At 38.7% G+C, this 27158-nt stretch overlaps 1 protein-coding gene across 3 annotated transcripts in view; it reads right to left on the bottom strand.

Annotated features, from left to right (window-relative positions):
* Nucleotides 1-27158, bottom strand: part of LOC124619938 (transport and Golgi organization protein 1) — a 161555-nt gene that overhangs the window by 100049 nt on the left and 34348 nt on the right. For all 3 annotated transcript variants that reach the window (XR_006980168.1, XM_047146587.1, XM_047146589.1), the window contains exons 4-7: nucleotides 25874-25980; nucleotides 14375-14497; nucleotides 12199-12393; nucleotides 806-1030 (exon numbers count right to left, since the gene is read on the bottom strand). Coding sequence is in view for 2 of the 3 variants with exons in the window: in XM_047146587.1 (XP_047002543.1) it covers nucleotides 806-1030; nucleotides 12199-12393; nucleotides 14375-14497; nucleotides 25874-25980 (650 nt within the window). In the remaining variant the exon portion in view is untranslated. The remainder of the gene's footprint in view (nucleotides 1-805; nucleotides 1031-12198; nucleotides 12394-14374; nucleotides 14498-25873; nucleotides 25981-27158) is intronic.

The raw sequence follows: 27158 nt of genomic DNA, 5'->3' as shown, positions 1-27158 counted from the left end.
AAAGAAGTGCTGGAAAGAATAGGGGAGAGGAGATCAATATTGGAAGCTTTGAGAAAAAGAACAAACAACTGACTTCGTCAAATGTTGCTATGGGACTGTCTACTAGTGAGTCCATTAAAAGGATTAGTGTGTTGGAGAAGAATGAAAGGACGAAAAAAATACAAGATGGTGGATCGCATTAACAGAAGTGAAAGCTTTGTGGAAGAGAGCAGCAGAAGACAGGAGGACTAATACATTTGAAACTACGAACTGTAGTCTTTGGTCGCCCTCTACAATTTACATCCCCTTCCTCTACACTTCTCTCCATTACAAAATTAATTATTCTTTGATTCCTCAGAATGTGTGTTATCAACTCAAACATTCTTTTAGTCACCCTATGGCATAAAGTTTGTTTCTCTCCAATTCGATTCAGTTCCTCTACATTGGTGATACAATCTACCATTATAATCTTCAGTATTCTTCTGTAACATTAGTGTTCTTATACAACACAGTATATTGCTCCTTCTCTCGTTTCACTTTCATTTATGAAGACATTACAGACAAATATTTTGAGAAGACACATCGTAACACTTAAATTTATATGCAGTGTTAATACATCTCTATTTCAAATACAAAACACACTTATTGCTACTACAAGTCTGCATTCTATGTCTGCTTTGTTTTTGCCAATGTCAGTTACAGCAAAAGTCATCTACTACTATTAGTGTCTTTAACTACCCTAACATTTCCTATAGCACATGTTAGCTAACTTTAATAAAGTTGTTTTCACAGTAATATGCAGTTTAACATGGAAGCATACTCTTACCTCTTGGCTTTTGATGCTGAGATTATTATTCATTTCAGTGATAGTGTGTTGTTGAGCATCAAGTTGCTTTTGTAAATGCTCCACACTTTTCACCAATGTTTCTGAGCCATGTTGAGTGGAGAGGAAATCTGACAGCATCCGGTTCAGTTCAAGACCAGCTTCTGTTGCAGCTTCCAGCTCCTTCTCCAGAGAAGCCACCTGCTCCTCCAGTTCAGTTCGTGCAGCCTAAACAACATTTCAAAATATTCTACAGAGGAATGAGTGACATATTTACAGCTGATTGTGATTAAGGAGCAATCATTAGTATTCAGATATGGTTAGAACTGAAGAACAATAAGTAAGTTCATGTTACAAAACACTTTGAACATACATGTATACACAGTGCTTCGTTAGTGAGGTTCCCACTGGTACCCAATACTGGTATCTATGAAGGGGGATTTGGGGGGGGGGGGGGGGGGGGGCCATCAGAACCACAGGTTTCGAGATGTGGTAAGATAGAAGTTTTGCTGCAGTTGAAGCAATGTAAAATTATGACTGCTTGGTGTGAGACTAGACTTACTTTATCTAGACATACACAGTGGCAGGCAAGGCAGTTGGTTGTGGCCAGCTGACCCATCTTCCCCTTTCAGCCTGGTTCACCACTCTGTGCATGTTCCACTACACTACTGCCAACCACCATATGCCACTTCAGTCAGTTTTTTAGATTGGACTAAGGCTGGTGTGTCAAGTGTCCATACTACCTGCCACGATTCTGGTGTGTTTGCTCAGCTGGTGTGCTTGCTCAGATCTCTCAAGTAATATTTTAAACTCAAAGTGCGCAAAGCTTTTGCTCACCATGTATAACGGATACAATTATTATTTATTTCAGCAAAAAACCCAAAAACAAGAACTTAGACGAAGCTGAAAAATGCCTGCCACCACCAATGTAAACAGTTTAATCGGTTTCACCATTACCTGCTTCAGCCAGTGTCAATCTATCTTCTTCTATTCATGACACCAAAGAAGATGATAAACAGTGGCCACACTGTTGGACTTTTGAACAGAAGAGCAAGTTTTGTAAAAAATAAAAATGGTTTATTGTAAACAACAAGAAACTGGGCAGTGAGGCTTGCCGAAAAGTCGTATCTTTGGGTGGTGTTGGGGGAAGGGGGCTTGGGGAAACAGCAATGGATTGCATGTGATATGACTAGTTTTGGGGTAACTCGACACCAGCAACAAATAGCATTGAGAAAAAAAGATATTTGATCACAAAGACTGTGCTGTTCACTGAAGCAACTATAAAATTTTTAGCAGAGTTCCAAAAAGAAATACTGGAAAATGTTTGTTTGATGAGCATATCAGAAGAAAAAGAAGTTACATCAAGAATTTTTCACACTGCCTGTAAGATTGCAAAAGAAAACCAATCTTTTAATAACTTTGAAGCAGAAATCAATGTGCAAATGCTCAATGGATTAAATCTGGGCCGAATTCTCCATTCCAATAAAGCATGTGTGAATATCAGTAACCATATCAATCTTTAGTTTTCAGAAATGGTTAGGATAGAAGAAAAATAAGTAATTCATGTTATAAACACAGTATTTCATTAGTGATGGTACCCACTGGTAACCCCATACCTCTGTAAATGCTCCACACACTTCACCAAGGTTTCCGAGGCACTATTCTGGTGCGTTTGCTCAGTTCTCTGATTTTGCATGTTTGAGTTTGCCTTTCAAGACTGAGTACAGATCCCACATAAATTTACTTTTCGATTAGTTGAACTCTGAAGTGAGACATCTCATCATTTTTTATTCTGTGACTCAATGTCTTGAAGGCTACAAATTAGATGAAACATTTTAGAAAGTAGATTAATTTCTGTGATGTATGACTGAGCAGCAGTGACAACTGGACTCTTTTTAAATACAAGTTTCTGCCTGTTATTGTTTGATATCACTGTAATCGCAGGCTTGAACTATGTGTAAGTGACATAGTAAAGAAAATTACAAGTTTCAACTCATTTAAAGCAGTAATTGAAACACTTTATGGTTTACACCACGCCTCATCAATGAACAGCCTAGAGATGCACTTGTTTGCAGATGAACCTCTTGTTCAATTGTTGAAAATTTGAAGAGTGTTGGACACAAGACAGGTAGTGTCCAGTTTTCAAACAATTTCAGCTAACCATTTTGCAGCAGCTAATGAAGACCCAACATGTGATGCTTTGGACAGATGCAAGTATGAAGGCTTACTTTGGAAATTGACATCTATGTAATTTGTTTTCTATTTGGCATTGATGTGTGATGCACTTCAAGAATTTTCAGAAGTTTGCGAGGAACTGCAAGATGTAGACTTATATCAGTCTAATAAATGCAGGATGTACATAAAGTCCGGGAAAACTTTCAATTGTTTATTGCACAAGAACTAAACATTGTACAGATGTCATAAATATTGCATTTTGAAGAACGAACTCTGAATGTTTTTTCTACAAACATTCGATATGCGAACCATGTGTGACCTGGCAGACTGTGGCAGTCACTTTCCGTATTCTCTCCCGGAGCTCTGCTACATCACATGATAGAGGCGGTACATAAACCTGATCTTTAATGTGTCCCCACAGAAAAAAGTCACACGGAATGAGATCAGATGATCAGGGAGGCCATTTCATGAAACAACTGTCCCCTTCTGTAGCACGCCCAATCCATCGATGCGCCAGCTCTGTGTTAAGGTACCCACGAACTTCACGATGAAAATGGGGTGGAGCCCCATCCTGCAGCAAGATGTATGGAGAGTCCGACTGCATTTGAGGCATCAGCCATTGCTGCAACATGTCCAAGCAGGAATATCCAGCGACAGTGCTCTCGGCAAAGAAGAATGGACTGCGCAGTTTTCGACACTACACAGCACAAAAAACATTTACCTTTGGGGAATCACGCTCAAATTTAATGCATTTGTGTGGATTCTTTGTATCCTATATTCGACAATTATGCCTGTTCACTTTTCCATTAGTGTGAAAAGCGGCTTCGTTGCTAAAAATTAAGCGATCAACAATGCCATCCTCATTTAATTGTTACAACTGCGAACGAAACTCAAAACGCTTGTCTTCTGTCATTGTCATTGAGCTTCTGCAAAAAATAAAAAGATTTATGGGAATCAAACTGTATGAAAAAACTAAAGAACAGCCCATTAATGAAAAAAAAACTGCAACCACTCACTTTTTTGAATAATTGTTTATTATTCCATGAACCAGTTTTCAAACGTTTCAGGTTCATCTTCATACAAGTTAGATCACTATTTGTAGCATAATGCTGGGTGCTGTGACAAGAAGATGGAACATGCTTTAATGTATCGCCATGACTATTGTTTATCTGTCGATATGGATGCAAAATTTAGTTTACTACTAACTGCAACAGTATGGGGACTTTTTTGCATTAGTGTATATCTGTCTGCTTCCATTTTGATGGCCAGTTGGTACATCACTTCACATGCTTTTATACAATCTGTATTCATTTACAATGTGACAGTGAAACTTTTCCAGCATCCAGCATGTGCTATACAACTGTAGCTTGCAACAAAGATCTTGACAAAAAGATATGGCATTGGCCTAATTTTCACAGAGATGTAACTAGTTTTTGCTTACATGTATTAAAGTCAATATGAAGGCAAGTATTTTAATCCGACTGGTGATAACATGAGAGCACAAAATAAAATAAAATACATAAAATGTTAAGTGATCTGATGTCTTACTTCTATTTGTATATTAATGTATAATACAGTCAATTTATGAAAAAATATTTTAATCAAGATTGGCATTAACATGAATGCCCAGGAATAAAATAATAAAGAGTTATAGTATTTTAAATGAGATACAGATGTTTGTATGACCATGACCTTTATATTTAAACTTAAAACAATAACAAACTTTCCAAATGAACTGCTGATTTATTTCTTTTCTTACATTAACATGATCTGGAATAATAGTAAGAGTAGATTCTGTTTATTTTAGGTAAAGGTAATATGTATAAACAACTAAATCCATTTGTATAACAGTACATTTTATATTTAAAACCAAAAACAAAAGTTCAAATGAACTGTTGACTTACTCTGTACTTATTTAACTACAATGGTGTCAATGTAAATATTCTACCACAGAACAAATCTGTAGTATCTTTTTAAATGGTAAAGCCTCCTACTGCTGACTTAAATCAGTACTTTTATACATATTACCTCTAGCTGAAACAAACAGAATCAGCCTTTAATAATATCCCAGATAATGTTAATGCGAGAACAGAAATAAGTCAACAGGTCATTTCAACTTTTGTTCTTGGTTTTAAATATAAAATGCATGGTCATTCAAATGACTTTAGTTCATTACAAACACTATAACTTTTATACATATTACCTTTACCTAAAATACACGGAATCTACTCTTACTAATATTCCAGATCATGTTAATGTAAGAACAGAAATAAGTCAGTATGTCATTTGAAAGGTTTTTTTATTGCTTTAAATTTAAATATAAAGGTCATGATCATACACACATCAAAAAAAGTTTTGCATCACCTCGGTCTCAAGAGTTCCGGAACCTGTACAGAATATTGGAATACAGATCAACATAAACATCATTTCCACCCTTTTTACTGCTCATGAAAACCACACATTGCATGTTGCACCATCATACAGCGAGACCATCAGAGGTGGAGGCCCAGACTGCCGTACACACCGGTACCTCTAATACCCAGTATCACGTCCTCTTACAGTGATGCATGCATGTATTCGTCGTGGCATACTATCTACAAGTTCATCAAGGTCCAGATTGTCCCACTCCTCAATGGTGATTCAGCATAGATCCCTCAGAGTGGTGGGTGGGTCACGTTGCCCATAAACAGCCCTTTTCAATCTACTGCAGGCATGTTCAATAAAGTTCATGTCTGGAGAACATACTGACCACTCTAGTTGAGCAATGTCGTTATTCTGAAGGAAGTCATTCACAAGATGTGCATGATGGGGGCGCAAATTGTTGTCCATGATGACGAATGACTCACCAATATGCTGCCGATATTGTTGCACTATCGGTTGGAGGATAGCACTCATGTATCACACAGCTGTTACAGCGCCATCCACGACCACCAGCGGCGTACGTCGGCCCCACATAATGCCACCCCAAAACAGCAGGTAACCTCCACATTTCTGCACTCGCTGGATAGTGTGTCTAAGGTGTTCAGCCTGACCTGGTTGCCTCCAAACACGTCTCAGATGATTGTCTGGTTGAAGGCATTGGCGAAACTCATCGGTGAAGAGAACATGATGCCAATTCTGAGCGGTCCATTCGGCATGTTGTTGGGTCCATCTATACCGTGCTGCATGGTGTTGTGATTGCAAAGATGGACCTCGCCAAGGACGTCGGGAGTCAAATCGCACATCATGCACAGCCTATTGCACACAGTTTGAGTCGTAACAGAACATCCTGTGGCTGCACGAAAAGCATTACTCAACATGGTGGCACTGCTGTCAGGGTTCCTCAGAGCCATAATCTGTAATCATCCATTGCAGTAGTAGCCCTTGGGCGGCCTGAGCGAGGCGTGTCATCGGCAGGTCCTGTCTCTCTGTATCTCCTCCATGTCAGAACAACATCACTTTGGTTCACTCTGAGACACCTGGACATTTCTCTTGTTGAGAGCCCTTCATGGCACAAAGTAACAATGCGGACTCAATCGAACCGCGGTACTGACCGTCTAGGCATGGTTGAATTACAGGCAACATGAGCTGTGTACCACCTTCCCCCTTCCTGGTGGAATGACTGGAACTGATCGGCTGTCAAACTCCCTCCGCTAACAGGCGCTGCTCATGCATGGTTGTTTACATTTTTTGGGCGGGTTTAGTGACATCTCTGAACAGTGAAAAAGACTGTGCCTGTGATACAATATCCACAGTCAATGTCTATCTTCAGGAGTTCTGGGAACCAGGGTGATGCAAAACTTTTTTTTTCGATGTGTGTACAAACAGCTATACCTCATTGCAAATAACGTAACTCTGTATTACTTTATTCCTGGGCATTCATGTTAATGCCAATCTTGATTACAATATTTGCTCATTAACTGACTATATTATACGTTAATATATGAATAGAAATAAGACATCAAATCACTTGACATTTTATTTATATTATTTTATTTTGTGCTCTCTAGTTATCGGCAGTCTGACTAAAATATTTGCCCTTATATCGACATTAAAACATGCAAACAAGAACAAATTACATCTCTGAACAAAGTAGAACTATCTTTTTGTCAGGATATTTGCTACATGAAACAGTTGTATAGCACATGCTGGATGCTGGCGAAGTTTCAGTCACAATGTAAATGAATAGAGATTGTACAAAAGCATGTGAAGTGATGTACCAACTGGCCATCAAAATGGAAGCAGACAGATGGACATTAACAGAAAAAAAGCTGCCCATACTGTTGCAGTTAGTACAAAACTGAATTTTGTATCCATATCAACAGATAAACAATACATTAAAGCATGTTCCACTTCTTGTCAGTGAGCCCCAGCATTATGCTTGAAATAGTTTTGTAACGTCCAGAAAACCATTTGAATATGAAACTGAAAAGGTGTGAAAACTGATTCATGGAATAATAAATAACTATTCAAAAAAGTAAGTGGTTGTAGTTTTATGTGTTTACATTGAATTAATAGTCACGGGTTCTAAAATGCGTATAATGGATAAGCTTAAACTGCCTATTAATCCTGAAGACTTTTATGAGAACCTTTTACAAGCAACAGAAAAGAGAACGCTGAGCGGGGAAGATGCAGCTTTGGTCGATTCAGCCTGTATAGTTGACACAAGCACTTGGCGCGAAGACATTAAAGATTACTTTTGGGGAAAAAGAGGTTGAGTCAGTTGCAGTTTGCTTTGAGCTGAACAAACACGATACAATTAAAGCATTTTGTATGTTTTTGACTATTGTGAGATCTTTGATGGAATTGTGAAAACAAAACGAAGTATCTCATGAATTTTCTCCTGTTGACAACTATCATCAAGACAATTGCATAGCCATCTAGTGAGTCTAACAGAGGGTTTTCCCAAATGAATCTGATCATTACTGATGGTAGAGCCTCTCTGTTAATAAAAACTGTTTCTTCAGTACTCTTTCTGAATTGGAATCGTCCACTACCAACTTGTTCTGACCCTTCACAGTAGACGGAATCTTGATCTTGGCTGTTCTTGGGTGACACTCCATTATAGACATCCACAGCACGGGAGGGGGCAGGGAGGGGGGGGGGGGGGGGGGATGTGCAATGAAAATCTTTAAACTTTGAACAGTTTTATAAATGTAGGTACAAACATTTAAGTTTTGTTTTCATTTTACAACATCTTAATATTTTAGATTTGTGGGTGTTCACCCTACTATAATTTCTGTTTTGTAAATAATCGTTATCTGAGAAATATTAACTTAATTAATAAAACATATGATAAAAGATTGTTGGTGCACATGGAAGTTTTATTTCTTCTTATGCTGTATTCATACTTTTGAAATGCTCAGAAAGAAGAAGAAGAAGAAGAAGGAGTTAAAATAACCTTTTATTAAGTCTCAATCTAACCCCCCCCCCCCCCCCCCCCCCCCCCCCCCCCCGACAGTCACAGTATCAGAACCTCTTTCTTATAAATCAAGCTCTGGGTATACACAAACACAGAAGGCCATAATCACGCAGGCTGTTAGAGATGGTGAAAAGTAGTTAACGTTTTAAATGTAACCATTCTGTTGGGAATTAAAAAGTAAAATAAAGAAAAGTAATTGCACAGAGTCCAATATGAAAGTAAGTTTCCCAGAGTACGATTATAAGGAATAAAGGTTTGCGTATTACTTTTGTGGCAGACTTAATATTTCAAAATATCACATATATTTATTACTACTAAAATCTACCTAACGTAAATGTCACTGTAGTATTTGTTTGCACCTACCCGGATAGCTGGAGGTTAAAGAGCTGCTTCCATGGCAGGGAGGTGCGCTGAGCATGGACTGAATCTGACCGTTAGATTAATGATGAGGGTTGGATGCACCAGCCCGCCTTGATGTGATTGTTAGGCAGTTTCCTACATCCGACTAGGTGAATACTGGGCTAGTGCCCAAGTCCCGCCTTTGTCACATTATTTGCAAACATTTAGAAAACTGTCACTCACTTTCATATGAATTGTACTACTTGCAGACACTTGGGGTACACACATTCTGTCCCAGGGGTAAAAATGCACTGACAGGAAAGGATCTGACCACCCCTTAAATTAACCATGCAAAATCTGTCCATACCCATGCTGAACCTGCACCAATGCAAGACAAAGGGACAAGAAAAAGAAGCTTGATATTTGTCTGCGTATGGAACCATACATGCCTAACACACAAAAACTAAATAAATTTCAAGGATATGGTACGACTTGACGCACAATTTTCAGAATGTAAAAACATTTGTATTGCTGACAGCTAAAATTTATAGCAGATCTCCTGAAACACTGGTAGCTGTCCATCGTAGTACCAGCAAAGAAGACACTCTACATTAAAATATGATGTTCAATGGGGCATACATTTGATAAGGATGTAGTCCTCTCATATGCAAAGATAGCTGTGAATTATAGGGCAATAGTATTGTTCAAACCTCTCTAAGGTTCTTGTAACATGTTCCACCATAAAGAAGCACTGTACAAACACCAAAGTGAAAATCAGCGTAGAAACAAATTACTTTGCAAACCTGCGGTAGTAAACTGTAAGTCGTAAAAGCAACAGCACTGGCAGTTCGCTATTCTGCTTGTAAGTAAGTCTCCTGTCAGTCAGAAATCTGCCCAAGCTAAGCAAGTCAATGTTGTACTCAAACTTGAGACTTATAGCCAGCTGTCAGAAACTACCTCCCACATACAATATCTACCATCTGCCTAGAATTATTGCAACAATAATTTGAAAGGAGGCACCTGCCTCAAAAAAGATACTGAAATGCTCCATGTCTGAACATAACCAATTATATGACACTGAAATAGCTACTGAAGAGCTAAAATCAAGAAATAGTTCTCTCAGAGCAACCAAAGACTATGAACACCAAATCCAATTTAAAATATCTTAAAAAGAGGATATCCAGCACTGCCTAACTTGTGATGCAATCCAGACAATTCAACATGTGTATTCACACCCAGACTCTCAGCTTTGAGAGCCTCATGTCTGCAACTCCTAACATAATGGATGTCAACCACTTCTGGGTTAAGCTAAGCACCATAAATATACTTATCCATTTTATAACGATAATTTTTAGTCGTTTACTTTAAACTATAATCTGATACTTGAAACATGAGCCTGATAGCAAATTTTGAATCTAGTTGCTACTTTCCATATTTTTGTTTGGAAGACATGCACTATAATTAAATGGTTTGCTTTATTGGTTGCATTTAGTCACTTATAATAACTTTTCCCCTCCAATATGCATTAGTTTTTCAATGTAACGGTAATGTACATAGGGATATGACTGTTTGTACACTGCTTATCTGCACAAGCTTCTTGGTTGTTGTAAACACAACCCTCAGTTCCAATACAGCTGGCTACCAAACAGAAAGACCTCTTCTTGCTTTGATCTTGAATGTTTAGGATATCCAAGATAACTCCTTACGATTTTGAATAATTCTTTCTGCAAGGTGTGTTTCCTGTACTGAATGAAGAATACAGAGTGTTTAAGTAAAGGAAAAATTACTGACTGCAATGACTTCTCACTAGTGTCGACATTTGACTACAGTTTACTTCTACAGTTGTTTTATCTCCTTCTGACTCACAATTATCAAAGGAATTTTTTGTTCACATTGAACCAATGTTCCTCATAGCTAACCAGTTTGATGAAAACGAAAGAAATGATATACTAAAGTTAAGTTGCTACACTGTTCTGAAAAACATTGTTTTTAGTATACAATGCGAGTTTTGCTACTTTAATATCTTGTATTTTTGTTCCAAAGGGAATTTTGGGGTTCTATGACTTCAAACTGGACCATTACCTGAGCAATTAAGTCATGACTGCAGGGAAAATATCTTGTCTAGACTGCCTTCTCTTATCTTCCAAAGACAGTACTGCCTTTACATGCCATGTTACTATGGATGAATTTAAGACAATGGAAATGTCAGAATGTACTTAAAATAAATGGCTATACTTCAAGGAGAATAATATCTGCCAATGGAAAGTCCAGGGTGTCATAATGATAATATTATGAAAAGGATACATTGCTGCTCACTATATAGTGGAGATGCTGAGTCACACACAGGTACAACAAAAAGACTGCTATACAAGTAAGCTTTCAGCCAAAAGGCCGTCTTCTGAATTAGATCACACACACACACACACACACACACACACACACACACACGATACCGCTGTCTCTAGTTACCGAGCACATACTCTAAGTCTGGCCTCGTCATCCAGTGACATTAGTCATGTGTTTGCATGTGTGTGTGTGTGTGTGTGTAATTCAGTAGAAGGCCTTTTGGGCTAAAGCTTACTTGTTTAGCAGTCTTTGCCTGGAAGCAGCTCAACCTTAATGTTGAATACTATCTCCCTTATAGGACTCATGTAACATAGGCCTATTGTAAAGTAATATAGTATTATCAGTCTTAGCAGCTTGAGATCAGTCTTTTTACTTTAAATACCACACTTTTGTGAGTCATTTAAGTTTTCATCATTATGCAGGTGCGCTGGCTCTATATCTATTACATTACAACCCATCACAACACTTACGCTGAAATCAAACGTTGAATGTAGCCCAATTTTACCAGTGTAGTTTTCAAGTTTCTTATTCTTCAATAACATAGTTATTTGATGAGTTACTGCTGTTCTGAACAGAAGATATCGTTTCTGAATCACTTAATAGATTTTAGTATACTAAAAATGCTTGAAAATCTTGGTTGTGTAGGAAGGAGAAACTTTTTTGTAGGAGCCCCTCTCACATTTTATAACTGTAAACATGTTCAAGTATTAATATAGTTCTATCAAAACTAGATTAGGCCTAATCTGGTGGGCTAAGTACCTGGGTTTTCAATTTTAAGGACTAACTACATGAGCTCCTTTCTGGATGTTTATACTCCCCAATTATAATCTGTACTACTTTTAATGGAAGCACAATAGGGTATGTCCCAGGTAATTTCAAGATTGTCAAATCATCAGATTTTTTAAAGAAGGAAACTGATTGTTTATTAAAATCCTTAATTTCAGTGCAGTGGCTCAAATACTTCATAAGACAACAAGGAATTACAAAATTTCTTTGCCTGCAGTGCTGAACATATTGGTAAATAATTCTGACACTATGTCACCAGTGTTACCACAGTATTCATGCTCTGAATAATAGCAACAAACTGCTTACAAAGTGTTTAAGAATGAAATGAATGTGTGCATGTATAAATTACCTGTGATACCTCCAATTCTGATTTTAACAGCATGACCACTTTATCAGAATCAAATGAGGATGTCTGTATAGAACTGAGTTCCTCTTCTTTCTTCTGCAGTTCTTCTTTCAAAGTGGAATTTTCTGTTTTTAAGCACAGTAACTGCTTTTCTAATTTAAAAATATTTGATGTTAATGAAATGTACCGTGGCTTTTGCTGAAATAAAAAAAAAAGTAAATAAAATAAATAAATAAAATAAAAAAGTGAAATTTTCTGTTTTTTAAACAGAATACGTGATGCATAATTGATGAAATATCAAACTGCAATCGACAAGTACAACAAATACATCTAAATACAGAAACACTAATGGATACCAATAGTATATATTTTAGTATAAAAATCAATTACTTTTTCAAACACATGTATTTTGGAAAAAAAGTATTATCATTTAGCCACACAAGTACTGATAAAAGAATTTCACACTCATTTTGAAAATGCTGACTACAGTACGAAGAAAAAATATTAACCATAACAAAGAACTGGCCTCCACAAAAAATACAACTTTTTATATACAAATTAAAAAGCCAATTCAGTTACAAGAAACAACTGTCATAGGAATTTTTTTTATCACGCAAATGAAGGCACACCAGGGTGACTGGTTGAAGGGTGTGATACCTGGGATCTTAAGCTTCATCACAGTATAGGGGATTTCAAACAAATGGTTCTCCTCGTTAGATGCAGAAAGAAAAGAGTTTAAATTTGATGTGACTGACAATGAAATATTTCCACCACTAATTTGGAGCAAAGCAGCTGCAAAGGTGCGTGCACACTTCAGCTGACGAAAATTCAGACCAGGCACTAGAATGGTGTCAGGGCTGTGGTGCACTGGACATGTTAAAATTATTTACAAAATTTAATATCCATAAGATGTGGATGCGAATGTGGATCAAAAGCTTGTGGATGCAGATATGGAACTTGAGGACATGGATAGCATTTTTCTAATCCACACAGACACCTCTACTTATGACTCATGGTCTTTTGTATCCTCTGTATTTTTCTTCGTTCACCTATCTTTCTTTTCAGATACTGGTAAGACAAATCGTGTTCAAAAATGTTTCTGCATACAACAGAATTTGCTGTCAGCTTTCAATGTTAAAGGTACACACTTCTAGAATCTAAATTAAGTTGTAAATAGATAAACCTTATCTTAAAGGGTAGACTACATGAATTTACTAACCAGCAGAAAAATCCTCACAACCCTCATAGTAATGCTAACGATAGTACACAGTTTCTACAGCATTCAGAACAGGGTCCTTAACAACGAGAGTGGAGGAGATGAAGAAAATGTATATAAACTACAAAGAAAGAAAGAAAAAAGGCAAGTCACTAAAAGACTACATAAAGAGAAATTTAAATACAGAAAATAAGTTTATACAAAGGAGGCACCACAGGACAATTTGAAGTCACGCAGAATAGCGAGTCAGATAACATTGATTCGAGAACCTATCCACATTTCTCTGAACAACAGAAAGCTCTAATAGAATACAAGCCTAAAACAGTTAGACTGAAGTTGAAGAACAGAGACACAGAACATGAGGCAGAGTTAGTGCTGAATAACTATCAAAAGAAGGTGGCACTGTTTGCTTTTACATGAATACAGATGTAAACAGGACCAGAAGGATCAGATAAGTCAACAGAAATGAGGATAATTGGTGTGTGTAAAATGACAGGCAGAATGAACTGAAATGACGGATTTTTGCTTCTAAGTACATTCAATGCTGACAAGGAAGTTCTCACTGAATCTGTACTGAACTAGTAACCACTTGTAGTCCTGATAAACCAAGAAAGCTACCTACAAATATGTTACACAAGAACTGCATTGAGAGAATCAGACAAAAAAGAAAAACACTGCTGTTTCGAGTATCTGGAAGGCAGTAGGGAATCTATCTTTATGAAATTAATTATTTGCTTTGTGGAAATTACAGTGGCTTAATTCTCTTCCAGAATTTTGCAATGGTTAACCATTTTCATGACATATGGTTGATTTCTCTTTTTCTGAAAACCAATCAAAACTTGTGTTTCAGAAGTTTATTGTTTTTATTCATTAGCGTCAGACTACATCAACGATTGAAAGCAATATTTCAAGTTAAATAATATCTTTGTTTACTGTTATGTGCTTAAGAACAATGATTCTTACCAAAAAATGTGATACCATAACAGTGAAAGCCAAAACACAACCAGTGACAGCTGCTGTTATCATCATATATAAAGCATTATCTGATAATGCATCATAAAGCTTTCCAGTTCCATCACTATTGTGCTGCAACATAAAAAAAATCCAGGATTAAATTAATAACTGTTACCTGCAACTAAGAGCATTAAAATTAAAAGTACATAAAGAAAGTGTTGAACACACTAGTCTTTTTGTGTCTACTTCCCCTACCCCATAGTGACATGAACAATGCCTGTTTAAACAAGTCTGCTGCTTGATAAGTAAAAATTTTTTCTGTTCTTATTTGCTGTATTTTTAGTTGAAGACTGCTCCTTTACATACACTTTATTCAGCAAGGTTATGCTTCATAATAAATATACATATCTTTGATATGTCTGAACAATGGCTTATGTTACTGATTAATTTAAGTAGGTGAAGGGGACAAGAGTGTGTGTGTGTGTGGTGATTGGAGATAAAATACTAACAAAAGAGAACAAATATTTTTTATTCCCCATAATCTACATCTATATTCTGCAAGCCACCTTACAGAGTCTGGCGATGGTGTTTTGTGTCCCACTGCCACTGCCACTTTTCTGTTCCAGTTGTGAATGGTTTGCAGAAAGAATGACTGCTGGTCATGTGATCCCTAGTGTGATGTCTGAAAAGATAGACTGCTACTTACTGTAAAGAAGACAAGCTGCAGATAGGCACAATTAAAAGATACTCAAATATAGCTTTTGGCAACAGCAGCCTTAATCAGTAAAGACACACACACACACACACACACACACACACACACACACAGCATCTCAGGCCAGAATGCAACATCACGTGGGATGCAAGCAGCAATCAGGAGGGGGTGAGGAAGGGGGAGGATAGTGGTGTATGGGTGGAGTGAGAGACGAATACTCTCTGGTGAAGTGCGCAGGGACCAGAGGTCAGGAGATTGTGAGGCAGAAGGTAGGGGAAAAAGGGAACCAAAAAAGGAGATGAGTGGGGAAAGACAGGCGGATGCATTGGCAGAGGGCTGCAAATAAACAGGATGGGAGAAGAGAATGGGAAGGAGATGATAGGACAAAGGGGGTGGAAACTTGGGTGGAGGGTGTGGGGACAGTATACTACCATAGGCTGAGGCCGGGATAATTATGAGAGCGGAGAATGAGTTGTAAGGATAACTCCCATCTGCATAGTTCAGAAAAGCTGCTGGTGGAGGGAAGGATCCAGATGGCTCGGGTAGTGAAGCATCCACTGAAATCAAGTGTGTTATGTTCAGCTGCATGTTGTGCCACAGGGTGGTCTACTTTGCTCTTGGCCACAGTTTGGCGGTAGCTGTTAATCCTTGGGGATAGCTGGTTGGTAGTCAGACCAACATAAATAGCGGTGGAGTGACTGCAGCAGAGCTAGTAAATGACATGGCTGCTTTCACAGGTGGCCTAGCTCCTGATGGGTACGATAAACTTGGGACAGGACTGGAATAGGAAGTGCTGTGTGGGTGGATTGGGCAGGTTTTGCACCTGGGTCTTCCACAGTGATATTAATCTTATGGGAAGGGGTTGGGATTGTGAGTGGCACAGGGATGGACAAGGATGTTGTGGTGGTTGGATAGGTGATGGAACTCCGCTTTAGGAGGGATGGGAAGTATCTTGGGTAGGATGTCCCTCATTTCAGGGCACGATGATAGGTAATTAAAGCCCTGGTGAAGGATGTGGTTCAATTGTTCCAGTCCGTGGTGGTACTGGGTGACAAAGGGGACACTCCTTTGTGCCTGGTTTTTGGGGGTGGCAGGAGGATTGCGGTCGTAAGGGCAAACTGCAGAGGAGATCTGTTTGTGGACTAGGTCTGGGGGACAGGGCCTGTCTGTAAGGGCCTGGGTAAGACCCACAACACACTGAGCAAGGTAATTTTTGTCACTGCAGATAAGCTATCCCTGAGTAGTCAGGCTTTTCGTGTGAAAGGGATGACAGCTAGCAAAATGCATGTGCTGTTGGTGGTTGGTGGATTTAATGTGCACAGACGTGCAGATGGAGCCATCAGGGAGGAGGAGGAGGTCAACATCTAGAAATGTGGCACGTTGGGTTGAGGAGGACCACCTGAAGCAGATGGGAGAGAAGATGTTGAGGTTGTGAATGACCGAAGATACAGTGTATTGGCTCTGGGTCCAGATCGTGAAGATATCATCAATGAACCTGAATCAGACTATTTATTGTTTCGGGGGGCTAGAAAGATCTCCTCTAAATGGGCCATAAAAAGGTTGGCATAGAAGGGTGCCCATGGCTGTGCCACAGATTTATTTATATACCTTCCCTTCAAATGAGAAGTAGTAGTGAATTAAGATAAAATTAATTAGGTGTGTGAGGAATGAGGTAGTGGGTTTGGAGTCTGAAGGTTATTGGGAAAGGTAGTGTTAAACAGCAGTAAAACCATGGGCATGAGGGAAGTTGGTGTATAGGGAGGTGGCATTAACAGTGATGAGTAGTGACCCAGGAGGTAAAGGGATGGGAATGGTAGAGAGTGAGTGAAGGAAGTGGTTGGTGTCTTTGACATGGGAAATTCTTTCAGTGGGGGCACAATAACCAACCACAATAGGGCATCTAGAATTTTTGGGTTTGTGGGTTTTGCTGAGCACGTAGAAGGTGGGTGTGCATGGTGTCATAGGGGTGAGGAGTGAAATGGATTCAGGGGAGATGTTCTGGAAACAGCCAAAGGCTTTAAGCAGGGACTGGAGTTTGTGTTGGACTTCCGGGATGGGATCACTCTGGCAAAGTTTATAGGTGGAGGAGTCAGACAATTGGCAGAGGCCTTCTGCCAGGTAGTCACTGCAATTCATAACGGTGGTGGAATCTTTGTCTGCAGGTAGGATGATTAGGTCAGGATTTGTTTTGAGGTTGTGCCTGGTTGTTCTTTCTTCTTCTGAATGGTTGGTGTTTGAGGAAAAGACATGAGGAAGGATGGTGAAGCTAAGTTCGAGGTAAAAAATTCCTGGAAGGTGACTAGTTTGTGGTTAGGTGGGGAGGAGGATCAGTGTTGGATGGTGGTACAAACTGGAAGAGGCAGAATTCAAATGTTGGAATTAGGGTGGTTTTGGTTGGAAGGACTGGTAGCAAAGAAGTGCTTCCATTGCAGTGATTGGGAGAAGGAAAGTAGGTCTTTGAGAAGTCCAGCATGGTTAAATTTGGGCGTATGGCTATAGGTGAGGACAGAAACTTCTGTGGAGCTGAGGGTTTTGGTGGAAAGGTTAACAAACAGTGTTATGGGGATGTTTTGGCTCTGGATTTGGTGGACAGTTGGTAGGGAGTTTGGGGGGATGTGGCAGGTTGAAAAGGTAGAACATCAGCAGGATGGAGATGTTATCTGGAATGCTCCTCCAGGTGCTGGAGAACAAGGGATTCAATTTCAGAGATGTGGCACAAGGATTACAGATTGCAGAGTAGTAGCATCTTATGGAAGGAGCAGCAGAGGTGGCCCTGGTTTGACTGTGCCACATGGAGATGTGTGTTTGCAATACCAGGGTTGTGAGGGCCAGGGATTGGCGGAATCTAAAAAAATTGTAGGTCATTGTGAAAGGAAGTGTGGGATCCACAGAAAGGAATCCTTACAGTTACTTCGTTTAGGGGATTGTATCGTTTGGGCAGTATTTGAGAAAGAGGATGTGGGAATGGTTTTCATAAGGGAAAGGGATACTTTTCTAAACTGGTGGAGAAAGATAGAGCAAGGGTCTATTGTGGCAGGAATGGTGCAAAGGAAATGAGAATGATGCAAAAGAAAGGGGAATGATGCACAAATGTGCAAAATAGGTGTTGTTGATTCAGAGAGGAGCTGGATAAGCAAAAAGACGCATAGAGATGCGTAAAAAATACATAAAGACATGCAAAAACACACACAGATATGCAAAAATATGCACAGATACAAAAAAATATGCACAAATCCATAAAAATTTGCAAAAATACATGAAACTGCCTAAAACCATGCACAAATATGTGTGAAGGAGAGAGGGAGGGGAGCTGGGTTAGGTCAAGGACCAAAAGTTCATGGGCACAGGTAGGTGTGGAAAACAAAACTCTGAAGTACATTACAATGAGGGATGAAGTAGGATCAATAGGAATAAATGTAAGTAACTATCGGAGGAAAGAATCTGGGTCATTAGATTCTGTATCAATAATCCACATAGTCATGAAGTCTGTGTTCAGCGCAGACGGTCGTTGATACAGTCAGGCTCGGGAGTAGATGCTGTTTGGAAGGTGGTGAATAAGCACAAGAAAGAAGAGCGGACACTGAGAAGAGTAATGCTAATCTCTAATATCTTCAACTTGACATTCAGGGTGTTCTCTCAGGACATACGTATAAGAATACAATATATATTGGTAGATCCTTCTAGAAAAGTAAACCCCACTGTGATGCAGAATCCCTCTCTTACAGCATCTGCCCCAAGTGTTGACTGAACATTCCTGTGACGCTTAGTAAATTAACTTGTGACAAAACACACTACTCTTCTTTGGATCTTCTCTCTTCCCTCTGTCAATCCTACCAGTATGGATACCACACTGAAGAGCAATATTCAGTTTCTGTTCAAATGAGAGTTTTGTAAACTACCTCCTCTGTGAATGGACAACACTTCCTGAAAATTCTTTCAATTAATCTCAGTCTGGCATTTGCCTTACAAAGCATTGCTATTATGTAGTCATTCCACTTTAAATTGCTCTGTACACATATTCCGATATTTTATGGGTGTGACTGCTTCCAGCAACTGTTCTACAATTATGTAATCATACAATACTGGGTCTTTGTGCTTGTTTATGAGCAATATATCACATTTCTTTATGTTGAGGGTTAACTTCCAATCCCTGCACCAAGTGATGATCCTCTGCAATTTTTTGTGCATTTTGGTGGAATTTTATAGCACTGCGATTTCCCTATATAAAACAGCGCCATCTTCGAAAAGCTTCTAGAACGTCCAACATGACTCACTAGATCATTGATACACAATATATATTGTGAAAAATAATGGCACTGTAACAATCTCTTGCAGTATGCTCTCAGTTATCTTCACATATGAAGATATCCCTCCACTGAGAATGTCGTGTTCCATTTGCGAGAAATTCTTCAACCACACAGCTGATTTGATATTCTATATGCTCTAATTTTATTGGTTAGGTAGCAGTATTGAACTCTATCGAATACCTTCCAGAAATCACGTAACATAGCATCAACCTGGGCAGCAGTATTTACTGGTTTCTGGAGCTTGTGGCCAAGCAGCAAGTTTCTGGAGCTTGTGGCCAAGCAGCAAGTTTCTGGAGCTTGTGGCCAAGCAGCAAGTTTCTGGAGCTTGTGGAAGAACCGCACGGAGTGGGTTTTACACGATCACTGTGTTCAGAAACATGTTGATTCTTTCAAAGTAGGTTTTAGGTGTCCAGAAATGTCATAATACATTAGCAAAAATGTTTCAAAAGTCTACTGATGTCACAGATGTAGTTTTGTGTGTCTGTTTCATTACCCTTCTTGGAAACGGGAATGGCCTGCACCTTATTCAAATCACTAAGAACACACTGATCCTCCTGCAACCTACAGTAAACTGCTGCTAGAAAAGAAGCAAATTCTTTCACATACTCTATGTAGCAACATACTGCAATCACATTAGACCCAGTGGCCTCTCCACTGTTCACTGATTTTGGTTGCTTTTTTATCCCATGGTCACTTGCTTTGATACCAGTTATTTTGGTGCGACAATTTAAAAATACTAAGAGCTTTTTGACAGTAATGTTTGATTTTTCAAAACCTTTAACTTTATTTTCTGAAATTGCCTTTGCTTGTTTTCTTTTTTTGACTCTATGTAAGATTTCAAGTAATCACTGTTTCTGTTAAGAAGCAGCGGCGTTTTTCCATCACTGAATGGCGCTGTTCTTTGATTTATGGTGTTTCTACACATTATTTTTCTTTTTCGACCCCAACTGATAATTACAGAATCTGTAGAATAATCATTTCGAATCTGTGGCATGTAAGGTATGATTAGTATATTGCAGAGCCTTTTCATGGGCATTCATAGACAAACAATCCATATTTGGTAACGCTACATGTAGAGCTGACAAGGTACTTAGAATAGCAATGAAACTGAAAATAACTCTACTCACACATTACAGAAAGACTCTCAGTGTGGTCAAAATATGTTTATTAGAGGTGTTTTACAATCAATAGTGCAGCAACTATAACATGGAAGTTGACTGTGAACAAAAATGAATGAGAACTTAACACCATCTGAGGAGTGGTGTGGGCAAACCAGCCCCCCGCCCCCCTCCTCCCACCTCCCTTTTGCAGTGTAGAAGATAGCCATACTACACCAATGTTTTGTGTTTCTGCAAAATGGTCATGACCGTAGGGATCCTTTTGTGTTGTGAGAGCTGTAATCAAACGCCATTCTGAACCAGAATTAATGTCGTCAATCATTTCATACAAAAAAAAGAAAACAACAAGCAATACACAACAGATAACAGAGCTGACTACAGAAAGCATTCAGTAATAGCTATCGAGTAACTGCTCTCTGAGGTTGTTAATGTCATAAACAAGATTGTTCAGACCCAACCTCTAGTGATATCTTACACAATCCTAATTCGAAACACCTGCCATCTAAAATTGTTTCATTAAAGTGTCTGCATAACACACAAGGTGCCAGGGTCCCATAGTTGAGTCCTACATTGTCATACATAGCTTGTATCTTAAAGAGACCATTCAACCGCACACAACTGATTTGGCACCAGAGTGTAATGTATGCACAGAAGCACAGTGATGTCTTTTTAGTCAAGCATACATGCCCTTTTTATTTTGCAACCTTGTTCTTAGATACATTATCTTTGCAAACAGAGCTTCACCAGATGTTGTGCAATATAAGTAACCAAAAATTGGTTATGTTTTTAATATTTATATGCAGAAAATAAAGCTGTTTGAAACTACCTTTGATAAAATTGTTCATCTTGGTACAATTTGCTATGGAACTCATTTATTAGGTAATTTTGCATTTTCAAATTTTGAGGCAAATTTGCTTCTATTTGCAAAAGCAAATTTTTCAGGTTCCTAGCAATGATGCATAAAACTGTCATTTGGTTCAACATTTTTGACAAACAGAATTTTAAAAAGGTGCATATTGCACTGAAGAGCCAAAGAAACTGGTACACCTGCCTAATATTGTGTAGAGCCCACGCGAGAAAGCAGAAGTGCAGCAACACAACGTGGTATGGACTCTGCTACTGTCTGAAGCAGTGCTGGAGACAACTAACGCCATGAATCCTGCAGGGCTATCCATAAATCGGTAAGAGTACAAGGGGGTGGAGATCTCTTCTGAACAGCAAGTTGCAAGGCACCCCATGTATGCTCAATAATGTTCATGTCTGGGGAGTTTGATGGCCAGTGGAAGTGTTTAAACTCATACAAGTGTTCCTGGAACCACTCTGTAGCATTTCTGGACATGTGGGGGTGTCACATTGTCCTGCTGGAATTGCCCATGTTCATCGGAACCAACAGCGGACATGAATGAATGCAGGTGATCAGACAGGATGCTTACGTACGTTTCACCTGTCAGAGTCATATCTAGATGTATCAGGGGTCCCATATCACTTCAACTGCACATGCCCCACATCATTACAGAGCCTCCACCAGCTTAAACAGCTCCCTGTTGCCATGCAGGTTCTATGGATTCATGAGGTTGTCTCCATACCTATACATGTCCATCCACTTGATACAATTTGAAATGAGACTTGTCCGACCAGTCAACATGTTTCCAGTCATGGACAGCCCAATGTCAGTGTTGACAGGCCCAGGCTAGGCGTAAAGCTTTGTGTCGTGCGGTCATCAAGGGTACACAAGTGGGCCTTCAGCTCCGAAAGGCCATATCAATGATGTTTCATAGAATGGTTCACACACTGACACTTGTTGATGGGCCTGCATTGAAATCTGCAGCAATTTGCAGAAGGGTTGCACTTCTGTCATGTAGAATGATTCTCTTCAGTTGTCATTGGTCCCATTCTTGCAGGATCTTTTTTCGGTCACAGCAATGTCTGAGATTCGATGTTTTAGCGGATTCCTGATATTCACGGTACACTCATGAAATGGTAGTGTGCGAAAATCCCCACTTCATCACTACCTTGGAGATGCTGTCCCCCATCGCTCATGTGCCGACTGTAACACCACGTTCAAACTCATTTAAATCTTAATAACCTACCATCGTAGCAGCAGTAACCGATCTAACAACTGCAACAGACACTTATATAGGTGTTGCTGAGCGCAGCACCGCATTCTGCCTGTTTATATATCTCTGAATTTGAATATGCATGCCTATACCAGTTTCTTTGGCACTTTAGTGCAGATTAGTACAGCAGAAACCTTTTAAAAATGTCAACTTGGTCGGGCATTCAATAAAAATCATTTTTTTACATACACTGTTCATGTAGACGCTGTGCAAGTAATCAAATCCAGTTTCTGTGTAGGATGTGACTTACATGCATGTGTTGTCTATAGTGCAAATGTTCTAAAGGAAAATTAAATGCAAATTATGATAATACCATGTAAAGCACAGTTGGTATTTGCAATCAAATCAAATTTAACATTTGTGAATTGTTTCAGTTTTCAAACTCCCTTATGTACAAGTTGGTACTGCATAACAAGCTTTTTTTACAGAAATGTGGACTAGGAAAGACAAATATACTGTCTAATATTGGCAGTAGCAGAAAAACCCGCAGGAGAAAAAGAAGGTCAGAAGTATTAAAGTCATAGTTCTTCATAAACAAACAATCTCATCTGCAAACACTATGTGGATTTCCACTTTTGAGAGGAGCACTTCTGGATATAAGACAGGTAGCAGCAGAGATTGAAAAGAAGCAAGAAACAGATCCAAGGCACCCATTGCTTGGAAATGACACTTATCCATTCATGGCTGAAAATCAGAAAAAGCTTCCTCTTTACAAAAGCACCAATACCAAATTCAGCAGAAGCCTGCCAAATTGAGCTGTGGAGAACAAAATCTCTTGTAGAAGTTTGGACAGCAATGAGAAGGTACCATGAGACTGCCATCTCCAATATGGGACCTGGAAAACCCTCAACAGATAGAGAATAGGTGCAACAATTGGCAAGACTAATTTAAAGATGAGGGGTATCAGTGATGATGGGCAGTGTGTGGAACAAGAAAGGACTCAGAACACTTGTTGGTTTGTAGTAATCTGAGAGAACCTTGTGACGTGGAGGACTGTGCCATTCCGGCTGCTGAACATTGGGCTCACTATAAGCATGAAATTATGTCATTAATGTTAGATTATACTGGTTTGCTGTTTATTTGGAGTGTGATAAATAAATATAATACAAAAAAATATTTAACCACCATAAATTTTTTCAATACAAGTATAATTGTTGTAGAGTGGAAGATTAGTTTCAACTTTACTGTGCTTTGCTAAGCATTTCCATAATGGGAGTGTAAGGCTTGTGCCTTCCTCTGATCCAACAGCTAACTGTCTCAGTCGGTCATATGGGACCCTACAGTTTAACCACAGTGCTGCTTATTTTCTCCCACAAACAAAGAACTCCCAGAAGTCAAAGCCACATTAAATTTTGGAAAATATTCTAAGTCCAGCACAGGACTGAACCCAGCTTTTAGCATTGGTAGCAGCATACCTAAACAGCGATCAAATCATTCTTCCTCTGTATGTATTCACTTTATGTATAACCATAAGCTTTAATCTTCTGTCATCATATTCTAAGCACAATATAACATTTTTTTCCAATTTTTGAAAATATTGTTTTTTCATCATAGTCTGAACATTACATAAAACATAACATTTTTATTTATAACACTGCAACTCAAATGGATTAACATTATTTTCATGTTCACTTCCTCCTTATGTAAGCATTTCTTGAATGTGGGGATTATTCATGTCAGGACAGTTAAGTCAAACTGGACTGGGCTCTAAAGTTATGAAACAACCTCTCAAAGCAATTATTCTGTGTCTTGGTTCCCATAATGATACGGACTCAACTGGGATCTAAAGTCATGAGGCAGCCTCTCAAAGCAGTTATTCTGTTGCTTTGTTCCCATAATATTACAGAAGTGCATTGCAAAATACTAAATTTCATGAAACAAGATCTTCAATTTCTGTACAGCTGAATAGAAGTTTGAAAATTATGAGCAGCATCATATTTGTTTTGGAAGGTGTTTACCAGAAAGTTAAATATTTTTTGTAATAAAATGGTAAACTGAACCAGAGTATGATTACATCAGTCAACTCTGGGTTACTTTCCAGAGTTATCTTTAAAATATGTGGCACTTAATGAATTGAGATGAAGATAACAACAGTTTCGGCAGGGGTTTTTGAAGTGCAAATGCACAATAATCCTACACTGTTTACTTGTTTCTTATATTCCCTCCTTTAATGGTTTGCCCCATAATTTTCCGGTCAATAATAACAAACAATTAAGCAGTGACTTGTCACACCTTGCTAAAGGAAGAGGGGGAGGGGGAGGGGGAGGGAGAGGGGAGGAGGGAGAGGGGGGAGGGAGAGGGGGGAGGGAGAGGGGGGAGGGAGAGGGGGGAGGGAGAGGGGGGAGTGAGAGGGGGGAGGGAGAGGGGGGAGGGAAAGGAGGAGGAGGAGGAGGAGGAGGAGGAGTTGCTGAGGGTGGATATAAATGATACCCAACTCACACAGATTACTTGTAAGACACAAGATAAAGGAACATGTACCGGTCTATTGTGCTCCTACAAAGGCTGAAGTCATGCATAAAGATGATATTCACTTAAATGTTTTGCATAATTAAACTGAAATGTTGTGTAACAAATTACAAAATACTCCTTCACTTCTACACAACACACAAAATGATATTGATGTGCTGCATGAAGTTAATCCATAGACCCCAGGAAAAGGCAGCAGATCAGCTGGAAACATTCTGCTTATAAACTATCACCTGAAGACATACTCATACAGTTACAGCAATAAAAGCAGAATCAGAATTACAATTTTGTCTGGTTAGGTTAAAATGTGGAATAGGACTGTGCTGGTTATATTTCTTCTTTGTGAAAACGTAAGTTTCGAAAAACTAGGCATTTTTACTAGTGCATTGTGTGTCATTATTTCCAATGACAACATAAGAGTGGTTCTATGCAGTGAATGAAAGGCATCTTTTCACCTTCAGTTGCTCATTACTGACAAAAGTGACAGCAAAGACTCAATCATCTATACCGTACAAAGCATTACAAATAATAACTTTTCATAACAACAAAAATAAATTCAAGACATTGTGCAGAACATTATAAATACATGATAAACTACGTCAGAAAAGTAAATACCATTGCTTACTTTCTGTGTACTGAACAGGATTTTATTGTTTTGAGATGTCTAACCTCTTAAATTCAACAAAATTAGCTATCTTGAAATATATGAAAAACAATACAAAAATTCAACAAAACAGATACATACTTCCAACATGTTAGTAAGTAGAATATTGAATGGAACTTACAATGTCCTCTGGTACTTCCTCAAACATAGAACTCTCTTGTAGTTGTGGTTCACTTGGTATCAAGCCAGACTGTCCACCACAGTTTATCCCAGTCTCACAGACAGATGCTATTAATAAAAACACAATGGCTGAAGTTATTTAAGTGTAGAACACTTGGTGATAAACACCATCCTACATTAGGAATCCAAAACTTGCATAACACTTAACTATGCCACCACCAAAATCATGTCTAAACATACAACAGACAAATGAAAAAAGTGCAGTAAAGTTAATTACAAAATTCACAACATATCAAAATAAGGTTTACAATCCATCTTGCACAGAGGGTATACTTTCAACTGTATTTGTATGAGAGTTACCACATAAAAGTCAGCTGACTGAATTAGCTGCAATGATTTCTGAATAATGATGAATAGGGCTAGGATTTTTATGATAGGGCACATATTTTTCAAAAAGACTGACATATTATATAAATATGTATAAATGCTTGTTATGAAAAAAGCAAACGAATTACTGTAATTTGTTACATCATATTTATGCATATATGGTCATTTCTCTCTGACAGAGCATATTTTTAACTTAAACTGTCATATTTGTTATATTTTCACTTTTTTCAAGAAGTAAAGAACTTTTATCTTGCAGTCTCTTTCACCTGTGTTACATTTCACAGAATTCTACATTTAAACTTGTTTCCTGGAACATGGCAAATAACTATCTTCCTCCACATTTTGTTTGAATTCACAATAAAGATCTTCATCTTTATGCAATGGTGAGATTTTTGTAGCCTACTGTTACATAGGCCTTAATCTGAGGAAGAAATGTCTGAGAATGTACGTTTGGAGCACAGCATTGAATGGTAGTGAAACAGGCGTGGGAAAACTGGAACAGAAGAAAATCGAGGCATTTTAGATGTGGCACTATACATGCATGTTGGAAATTAGGTGGACTGATAAGGTGACGAATGGGGAGGTTCTGTGGAGGATCGGAAAGGAAATGAATATGTGGAAAACACTGACAAGGAGAAGGGATAGGATGATAGGACATCTGTTAAGACATCAGGGAATGACTTCCATGGTACTAGGAGGAGGTGTAGAAGGCAAAAACTGCAGAGGAAGACTGAGACTGGAATACATCCAGCAAATAATTGAAGACGTATACGTTGCAAGTGCTACTCTGGGATGAAGAAGCTGTCACAGGAGAGGAATTCACGGCAGGCCGCATCAAACCAACCAGAAAACTGATGACTAAAAACTGTTACTCTATAAGCAGATTGTTGCTTAAGTCA

The sequence above is a fragment of the Schistocerca americana genome, chromosome 6 (genome assembly GCF_021461395.2).
Source record: "Schistocerca americana isolate TAMUIC-IGC-003095 chromosome 6, iqSchAmer2.1, whole genome shotgun sequence".
Classification (NCBI taxonomy): domain Eukaryota; kingdom Metazoa; phylum Arthropoda; class Insecta; order Orthoptera; family Acrididae; genus Schistocerca; species Schistocerca americana.
This window is presented reverse-complemented; position numbering and strand designations above follow the sequence as displayed.